This window comes from Falco naumanni, chromosome 1 (genome assembly GCF_017639655.2).
Source record: "Falco naumanni isolate bFalNau1 chromosome 1, bFalNau1.pat, whole genome shotgun sequence".
NCBI lineage: Eukaryota > Metazoa > Chordata > Aves > Falconiformes > Falconidae > Falco > Falco naumanni.
The window spans coordinates 83,353,272-83,363,668 of record NC_054054.1 but is presented as its reverse complement, the minus strand read 5'-3'; the positions used below and the strand labels follow the sequence as shown (position 1 = coordinate 83,363,668).

At 41.7% G+C, this 10,397-nt stretch overlaps 1 protein-coding gene across 4 annotated transcripts in view; it reads left to right on the top strand.

Annotated features, from left to right (window-relative positions):
• The window catches only part of TMEM132D (transmembrane protein 132D), a 261,573-nt gene extending 251,563 nt beyond the window's left edge, over window positions 1-10,010 (top strand). For 2 of the 4 annotated variants that reach the window (XM_040601771.1, XM_040601750.1), the window contains 3 exons: window positions 339-612; window positions 2,359-2,550; window positions 5,447-8,591. In XM_040601771.1, the coding sequence (XP_040457705.1) occupies window positions 339-612; window positions 2,359-2,550; window positions 5,447-6,628 (1,648 nt within the window). In that variant the 3' untranslated portion in view covers window positions 6,629-8,591. Of the gene's footprint in view, window positions 1-338; window positions 613-2,358; window positions 2,551-5,446; window positions 8,592-8,752 lie in introns of those variants that run through there. The other 2 variants (XR_005829000.1, XM_040601761.1) reach the window with 2 other exon arrangements.
• Window positions 10,011-10,397: the final 387 nt, after the last annotated feature.

The following is a 10,397-nucleotide window of genomic DNA, read 5'->3' as shown; positions in this document are numbered from 1 at the left end:
TCAAAATAAGGACTAATGTGAAAAATAATGAGTGATATTTGGAGTGGACAATGTGGTAGAGAAGCTAGCAGGCCAGTTGGTGATTTCAGCAGCTGTTTTGGACATCTGAGCAGCCTGGGGGTCTTGGTTATGGACAAGGGAAACACGATAGAATTGGGGGAACACCACTGATTTCAGAAATGCACTGAATGGAGCAGCATCAGCAGAGCAACAGAAGGGGGCAGAGGCCCCCTTGTTCCAGTAACTATGCTGCAGACTTACATCAGCAATAGCTCTCCTGTTGCAAGCTCTCCCAGCATCAGTTTAAATAATTTTTTTTGTTCTTGGTGTTCTACCAGACCAGCCAGGGACAGTGATGATGAAGAAGAGGATGAACGTAAGGGAAGAGGCTGTACCCTTCAGTACCAACATGCAATGGTGCGAGTCCTCACACAGTTTGTGGCCGAAGCCTCAGACCCCGGTGGCCAGCTGAGCTATTTACTGGGTTCTGACTGGCAGATTGACATTACCGACCTAGTGAGTGACTTCATGCAGGTGGAGGAGCCAAGAATTGCTAAGCTGCAGGATGGACAGGTTTTGATTGGGCAGGAGCTCGGAATGACGACAATTCAGGTAGGGAAAATTAATTACTTACTCCTTTTCCTCCATTAACTCACTACCTTGGGTACTGAGGTACTTGATGAGGTGTATAGCAGCTTCTTGCATTAGCAACAGAAATTGGAGCTACGATTTTTGAATGGAGCAGAATTGCAGCAAGGACTGGAAGACACAGAAGAGATGGTTTCTTCTTCTTATCTTGTGCCCTGAAGTAACATAGATTGCAGTTTTAGGAAATTTAGTCCAACCTGTAATCTTGAAGGCTTTTTCTGATTGTTTTTGTCTAAGGCTTTTTTTGAACCATGAGCCAGTATATGGGCTATCACAAGGCATGCAGCTGGTGAAACAGCTTGGTCTTCTCAAAGCCTACATTGACAGAGCGAAGGGTAAAGTAAAAATTAACTAGTGCTTTTTTGAGGAGCTGATGCTGGAATCTTAAGTCCCATGAGATCAAACTCCTGCATGCCTTGCAAGCTCAAGGAGCATGTTAGAAAATATAAATGTTAGGGTATATTTCAGAAGATGCACAAAGCAATAATAATAATTGGCACATACAGAATGATGTTAGAAGACTGACTGATTAGCGACAACTAAGCAACGTTCTCTAGGGGTGCAGATTTAGCTTCATTAGTTTCAGCCAATATGGCCGCTGTATATGTGGCTGTGCCTTAGTGTTCCTGCTCTGAAGTCACTCACCTAAACCTATGCATCATCTCACTGGCAGCTTTTCACATATAGTTCTTCTTGCAGTGCAGAGAAATGATGGCCTAGGAAATGGGGTCCCAGAAGGGGGGGGGGGGGGGGGGGGGGGGGGGGGGGGGAAGGAAAGAAAAATAGAAGAGGGAGAGAGAGATTAATTCAGTGATACTGTGAAGTAGAAAACATGCTAACAAGCACTGGAACAGGACAAAAAAATCTAGCTCTCTAAACCTGCTCATCACCCTAAACTGTCAGACCATAAAATAGCCACCACGCCTATGCATAACACAGGTTGTCAGGGCTGGAGAAATGGGATTTGAGATTTTTGACTTCCTGTAAAATCTATAAAGATTTTCTGAATGACTTTACAAAGCTGTGGGACTTACAGTGCTCCAACAAATGCCCACAAAACTGAGGAAATAAAAATCCAAAGAAAAAAGGTGAGAGCAAGTTAGATTTAAAGAATCCCTCTTATAAACTGGTTGAAAAATGCTTTGTACTCTATATGGATCATTAAATTCAACTTGCTTGCTAATTAGCATTTTTGAGCGGCACATATCAGTGCACTGACCTCCATGCAGTCTTTTAACCAAAACAAGTTTTCTCCGTCTACTTTGTATACAGTACCATGAGTGGTTATTATAGTACTACATTAGCCTTTCTTTTTATAGGATAAAAATAAATACTGTTTATTCGATGGATTTTATATAAATCTACAGACTGCATTATATATATATGCTACCTAAAAATGATCATTAATAAAATAATTGCATTTCACATAAAGATTATATTTACAAATAGTTAAAACATCTGAAGCAGATGTGGTTAGCCTATCACAGAGGTGAATGGCATACTTGATCACAATTACACTGGTAAAAGATTTTAGAAGCACCTTCTTATTGCAGAAGAATTATAAAATGTGACTAGCCTTTTTTTAATCTGCTAAGAGTAATTTCACCCATCAACATAAATATCACTTATCTGTATTACAGTGGCTTCGTGTAGCTGTTTTGCTTTGTGCTATGCAAAATGGCTGTTGCTAACTTCAGTTTTTCTTTTCAGATCTTGTCCCCGCTTTCAGATGCTATCTTGGCTGAGAAGACAGTGACAGTTCTGGATGAGAAGGTGACAATAACTGACCTGGGAGTGCAGCTGGTGACTGGATTGTCGCTTTCCCTGCAGCTTAGTCCAGGAAGCAATAAGGCCATCTTTGCTACAGCAGTAGCACAAGAGCTGCTCCAGTCTCCGAAGCAGGTATTATTGCCCACATGTATTGTGTTGTGGAAGGATACCACTCTGGTTCACGACATGTGGCCCTACCAGCTGATGGAATCAAGCGGATTTTTATTAGTAATATGCTGATAATACATTTTCTTTATGGCACTTTTTTTCTGAAGGCCACCAGGTGCCCTAACAGAAAAACAAATTGCTCATAAACATGGCACTGTGTCTAAACTACTCATCAACAAATAGACATACCCCATCTGTCATGGCTGCATCCTGTAAATAACACATGCAACCCAACGATGCATTATAACTAAGCAGCAGCAGTCCCCTTACACACAGCCATCCACACACCCATCCCTTTCTGTCCCATCCAGCACCTACTAGATCACAGGACATATTGCCAACTAGGTTGCCAAGTTCAGCCTACCACCACAGGTATCCAAATCAACCCTTTAAGTCTATCTGTAAAGGAGAAAGTGTTTTGCGTTATGCCAAATGGTTCTTCCTTTAGTTACTTTCTGTGAGCATTTTAAGCAGTTGGGGAACGTCCCTTTCATTCTGATTCATTACTAGAATATGAATCAGCATCATTGACTCATTTCCTGATTCATGATTTCATGAACCAAATCTTCCCCCCCCCCCCTCCCTTATTCTTAGTCCCGTATTGGGGAACCAACAGTTACCAAGGGCCAAGGGCTTTTGAACTTTGTCTTGTCCGCATCAGTCCCTGCTTGATATTTGTCTCTGTGTTCTGTCTACATTTGAAATTTAAACTTCTTTTTCAACCCAAATCCATCAGTCTTGGTCTTACAACAAGGATGCACTGGGCTCTTCACTCTTAACCATGTGTTGAGCTGTAAAGGTAAATGGTCGTGACATGCACTTTTACAAGCTGGCCAACTGTTGAGATGCTTTACTTCATCATAGGGTCCTACCCTTGGGATGCAAGATGAGAAATAATGCAGTACCACTGTCTTTATGGAGTGATAAAAATCAGGCTCCCATAGTCTTGCCGGAGTTAAGAAATCAATACCGGGCAGCAAGAAATAAGGCCAGTGAGCTAATTAATTGCTGACATGGGGAGTTAAACTAGAAATCAGCCCAAAAGCTGGTGGTGCTGGCATTTAGTTCCCATATGCTGCCCAGCACTGGCATTTCAGCATTTCAGTTCCCAGAAATGGAGTCTAGATGAGTACCCCTCTCAATGCAGGGGTACAGTCAGAACAACATTGGATCACCATTAAACCAGTGAGGAAGATGTGCACGCTCCAGCCTTAAAGGACTGATACCATTGTGAAAGGCATCTGATTCCTTCCGTTGCTTAGTACGTGATTTTTGAGCACAATCTCTATAAGCAAAGCATTGCAAAATTATTTCATGATGATGCAGGTTTAAGCAACATGGTGGGAGGGTGAGAGCTGATGACATAAATTCTATGCGGCCTTCAAGAAACATCCAAAGATTAATAAATACAAAGCCAGGGTTTATGATTGTGTCAGCAAAGTCTTAGGGCTCTGTCCTGATACAGAGACAGAAGCAAATCTCCCATTGAAGCATGGGGAGCTTTACGGCTGTAAGGATTTCAGAATCAGGCCAGCAGATTATGCACAATACAATCCAAAAAGATGGGAGGCTTATTCTCTGTGATCTGAACAGGTGAATGACTATGTGCTAGAAACAATTTAAAAGATAATCGTATGTATTTATTGTCTGTATATATGTTGAATTAGAATGTAAATATCGTCTGTTTGAAAAACTACTTATTTAAAGAAACAAGACTTTTAGAATCACGTTTCCTGCAAGTACAGTTATTAATCTGTTGGCTGTGTGTTTGTCTGTCTGTCAGGCTTTCTCTGAGAGCCGGGTGATCCCAACTCTTACCACGCAAGAGCTCACCTTATTTTAGACAGCAAAGAATCTGCTCATCCAGCCAGGAGTCTGTCTGGTGTGGATTCTTCAGTGTCTAATATGCTGCAAAGACGCCAGCAGAAACAGAGCAAGTCAGACCATCAGAAGCAGGAATTAGTTTCCAGGAGAGCAATCTGAATTTTGTCTGTAAATGATTGATGTGTGAATGCCAAGATTTTTTCAGGTAGCACAATTTTCAAGAGCCATTTGAGAGTCCTTAGAGGACATGACTTTCAGAAATGGGCAAGCACTGAAAATCTAAGAATACTTTAAAATATTTCAAGTTAGAAACCAAAAGTCAAGATTCCCAAGAATGTTGCATCATTACACACATGCAAGTACAGAATTAGTACTCAGGTGTGACCCATTTACATTCAGTAAGCTTCCATGCATTCTGAAGTATACAGTCTGCATTGCTGTGACGTGAGATTAAATATTTATTATTGTCTTGCTTTTAATTGCTAACAAGCATGAAAATTACCCTGGCTGTTTCCTAAAGAAGGAACTGATTGGTTTTCTCTGGTTGTACAAAATACATATTGAAATTGAGAGACAAAAATTCAAGGACTGGTGGTATGAAACCGTGTATGGACCAACTTGCTATGGTGGGTATTTTTTAACATGTGTTGTCTGTAACAAGAGTAGCCTTTGTATTATAATCAGTTTAGAAATCATGTTGTTGGGTTGTTTTCGTTGAAGTATACAACAGTAAGTGATCTTAGTCACTAGTAATGCTTTCTGACATGCAATTTATTATGGTCCTGAAGTAGATTCTGCAGAGCCCAGGGGATACACCTCCTTTAAGGACCTTTGGGGGAACAAATCTTACGATCAGTGAGTGTTAAAACTAGTATTTCTCTGTATCTTGGCAAGATACTAATTTTATTGCTCTCCCTTTTTATTTCTTTTCTGGTTATAAATGGTATATGGATCTCGTGAGGAGAATGGAGTAGACCAGGACAGAATATATTTCCCTCAATGTTCTTTCTGAGTGTATTTGTTTTATGTATTACAGGAAGCAGCCATGAGCTGCTGGATCCAGTTCAGTGATGGATCCGTCATGCCCCTGGATATTTTTGACTCCAAAGACTTCTCCTTGTCAGTTACATCTCTGGATGAGAAGGTGGTCTCCATTCACCATGACCCCAAGTTCAAGTGGCCTGTGATTGCTGCTGAGACAGAAGGCCAGGGGACACTGGTGAAGGTAGAGATGGTGATCAGTGAGTCATGCCAGAAGTCCAAAAGAAAGAGCATCTTAGCTGTTGGAAGTGGTAGCATTAGAGTCAAGTTTGGACAGAGTGATGCTAATGCTAACATCAGTGACAGTAAACACAGGGGTGCTGCTGTCCACCTAGATAATCGTGCCAGTGACTGGCATCAAAAAAACAGTTTTCGGGAAAGACCTGGGCTAGATGGCCAGTACTACAGCTCCTCAATGGGCCTTGAGCAAGGCAAAGGAACCACCACTCAAAGGCCTATTTTAAACAAAAAAGAAGACAGAGAAAGCCTCCTGGATGACAACAGTCACCTGCAGAACATCCCAATAGACTTCACAAGTTTCCCTGCACAGGTGGATCTGCCAAGAAACAATGGAGATTTTGAAGAGAATGACCTAGTCCAGGCACCTAGGGGACTGAGCGATCTGGAGATAGGAATGTATGCTCTTCTGGGAGTCTTTTGCCTGGCAATTCTGGTCTTCCTTATCAATTGTGTCACTTTTGCTTTGAAGTACAGAAACAAACAAGCTCCCTTTGAAGAGCAAGAAGGCATGAGCCACTCTCATGACTGGGTTGGGCTAAGCAACAGGACAGAACTTCTGGAGAATCACGTGAATTTCTCAACCCAACAGGATGAACGTATCACAGCCATTGACAGAGGAGTGGACTACGAAGAGAGCAAATATCTCCTCAACACAAATGCCCCCAAAAATATTAATGGACAGTCTTTTAGGTCTACTGAGTCCACATTTACTGAAGGGAAAGAACAGAAAAGTGAACCAACTACTTCCCCTACCTCTAAGAGGAAACGGGTCAAATTCACCACCTTTACCACCATCTCCTCTAATGATGGGTGTCCAACTGTCAACTCGATCTTGATGAGTAGTGAGGATGACATTAAATGGGTCTGCCAGGATATGGACCTGGGGGAGTGCAAAGAGCTTAAAAACTATATGGAGAGATTACATGAAAATGTGTAATGAGACACAAAAGACCTTTTTGTTTGGTTGGTTTGTTTGTTTGTTTTTCACTCACCTTCTGCCTTTAATTTCGGGTAGTGGGGCAAAACACTGTAGTGAAAACAAGAATCAGCTAGTGAATACTAACTCAACGGAGCCCCAAGAAGCCATCCAAAACCAGCTGGGAGAGCAGAGATCCTGGACAGCTCTTAAAAGTCAAGTCTTCTCTGTGCTCAGAGTTGGAAGTGAGAGATGTGTGTGGCTTTTTGATGCATGATAACATGGAAAAAAAACCCAACTTAGCAAAATAATATGGTTGCATTCTCTGAGCTTTCCCAAGAAATCAATAAATATAACAAACTCCAGTGCAGTTTGGATATTACAAAGTTCGCACAGCTCTACTGTTCAATATTGCAAGGTTTGGTTAAAAGCAAAAATGGTGTCAGAATAAATAGATCCATGAAGAGAGGTTGTCACTCAATCCATAGGCAGAGAATATGCCTCCAAAAACATTAATTTAAAGCTGACAAAACCCAACAGTGTGAGCAAAGAGCTCCCAGAGCTGAAAAGTCACGAGTTTCCAAAGAATCTGGAGGGGGGGGGGGGGAAGAGTAACAGGGCTGTTGACTAACCAGCATGTTTGCCTCCCAAGCACTGAGAACAGATACATACACACAGTTAAGACTGAAACTCTCTTTTTAGGTAGATGCCAAGGTAATAAATTTTGCCAGCCAATTTTCAGTATTTCATAATTTGTAAAATAGGAGAAGATGTAATCTAGACTAAGAATATCACTCATATAAAGGAAGGTCTGTTCTGGAAAGTTTGAGAGAGCAAGCTATTTTTAAAAGTCCACTTTGATTGTCCTGTTTCAGATTTGTATTCCCAGCCATTTCCCTGGAGCAATACCCATTTGGTAACCTGAGGGCACTTATGAGCATCAGTCAACCTTGGAAGCATGTGGTTTCCTCCTTCCCTTCCATGCGCACTCGCTTCTCTACGGTGTGCTGTTGCCAAGCTCAGACACGGTTGGTACCACGCTGTTACTTGCTTTACATGCTGTCAATTACCAAAGTTGGCCACTCTCTTGGGTAAGTGTAACTTGTGCTGAACTCAGACACCAACAGCACCTGCCTCTTCACCTGTCCCCTTCCCTGGGAGAAGTCAAGTTTTTCAGTTCCTTCTGCTCGTGCTTCTTTAGACCCCTACTCAACACGTTTGAAGGTCACAGGAATGCTGCACATTCAGCATTGAAACCTGAACAGCTAAATGCAGTAGATAACATTTTTTTTTCTCCCAGAGGTGATGATTATCTTTTGTTTTCCCCTGATAAGGATGTACATATACGGTAGGATTTCAGAGATTATCCTTTGAATCCTTTGTGCCCTCCAGCCCTAAAACCATGACGTTTTTTGTGAGGTCCAAAAGCAATCTCCAATGACCAGTGGCAAAGTGCCAAAGCAGTAACTAAAATCCAGCTTGTATTTCAAGTTTTCCTTTATTTTCCAGAGTGAGTCCTCGCCCTTCTTTTATTAGTAAGTCTCTTTCTGTCATTGCATCTAGGTTGCTGAGTTTAATACACACCCGCCCTCCCACAAACACTTAGATTGAATCCCTCTATATTTAGAATGTACTGTAGATTGTAAGAATGTAATATATATATTTATAAACATGCCAACTGTGAATAAAATTTGCATTTTAGTGGCTTCATCTTTTTTCCTACTCTGAACGCCTCTTCCCTTTTACTGTCTGAACATTTATCCTAAAAGAGACTGGCAGCAATATGGAGACTTGTCCTTTGATGGAACGCTGAATTAAGGCTCAGGGCACCATCTAGTCTTAAAAGTTTTACATTGTGCAATGTTAGGGGGAGAAGGTAAAACATCAACAACATGTTATGCTACAGATGTATTTGCACCAAGTCACCCTTCCAAGATTTGAAACTATTTGCAAATAAATCCACATGCATATTTCTTTCCTGAAAGCCTGTTATATGAGTTTCTGATTTTGGAGCTGTTGGGAAGATCTGCATTTGGCTAAATGTGTTTTAAACACATTTTAAAAAAGTAAGTTGGTGTGAATAAAGTGTGCCCAAAATTTTGGAGAGCAGTATTTGCACATCAGATGGTTTTTGCTTTTTTTCAGTACCTCTCATCATGGCCTGGACTACTCCTCTGCAAGCTCAAGGACAAAGTGCAACAGTAAGGACAGCTGCAGCGCAGGGCCCAGACTAGCTCTGGATGAGCGCTCAGGTGAGGGAAGCATCCTTGGTGGTGTATCAAAGCACTGCAGCCTCCCAGCAGTTTCAGCGGTGGTCTAGCCCCCTGTCTTGCCTCCAAATCTGGAGCTCTTTTGGGTGTTTTTTACACATCGCTACATTGTGTTCACAGAGTTACCCTCAGCGATGTGGAGGTCAGGGTAAAAGTGGCCAAATCTCAGCTGGCAGTCTGTGCGGATCAGATGTGTGCATGCATGAAAGATTGTCTTGCAAAAGCGTCCCTGCACGGCCAGTCTTTCTCCTTCAGAAAGAGCAGGCACAAGCCATGCTGGGAGGAGGCTGTCAGAATTGCTTTACCAGTGAGTTGCTATGGTAAACCCAGATTTCTGCATTAGCTGCCTCTGGGGAACATGAATAACTAACAGCAAGTTCATCTGGTAGCACAATCCGCCGAAATGAGCTAGGACAAAACAGCCACCAGCTACGATGCTAAGTGTACTGACATTCAGATTCATGCCTTTCTGCTTGCTCAGAGATCCCTGCTGTCTTCCACAGCTGTAGCTTGCTATTATCCACAGAGCAGGACTAATTAATAGTATGGAGTGATCTTTGTCCATAGATCTCAAAGTGCTCTGAGCCAGGTGGATTCCTTATTGACATGGAGAACACCAAGGTTAAGTGATTTGCCCAAAGTTACAAAAAATCTATGGCAAAACCTGGGCATAGGGACATCACTTCTCCCCACCCCCCCTTTAATGTTTCACATTCACTGAGCATCCTGAGCTCTAGCTCAAGGAGAAGCCAGAGTGGATTGTGGCCACCTGTATGCAAGCAAACACTCTTAGCTAATCTCCTAGTAGCACAATAAATCAACTTCCTATAGAAATTTTTTAATGTATCTGTTGGGGTGTGGGTATGTTCACTTTTGTCACAGTGCAAGGCCCATATTTTTGAGTGAGTTTCTGCATCATGGAGTATCTTGGGAGGGAAAATTGTGTTTCAGGCAATCAGATGAGATGCCCATTTGGCACTTGAAGGAGGCTACATTCTGTTCCCCTTCATAAAAGCAGTGATGGTGTTTAGATGCGGCATGTGTGTAACATTTTGCTGCGGCTCCCATTGGCAATCTCTTGAGCCTGATAAAGAGCCCTGCTAATAGTGATAGGTCTTCTCTGTGTGTTAATTTTTTTTTTTTTTTTTTTTTTTGCGGTTGCCTTCTTATTTTCATGTTTAAGTCTCTTTTCATGTGAGTAGCTAGACTGATACAGGCATGTTAACAGAAGAGAATATATCTGATGCAGTTTGGCTTTTCTTTATATATTAATACAATCAGGAGTAGAAACTCGATTGTCCTATAAATCAGGTAAGCTGGTTCTTTACTGTCTTCCTTCATTTTAAAAGCTTCCCCTTCAGCAGTCTAAAATATGTAGTGGTTTAGACCAAGCTGCATTAATACAGCAGGGAATTCAAAGTCTGAGCAAGGCAGCTAAATAATTGTTTTGGAACAATAGTTCTACAGAGTTAAGTGACTTGAAAAAACAGAATAGGTATTAAATCGATGTGCAGCCTGCA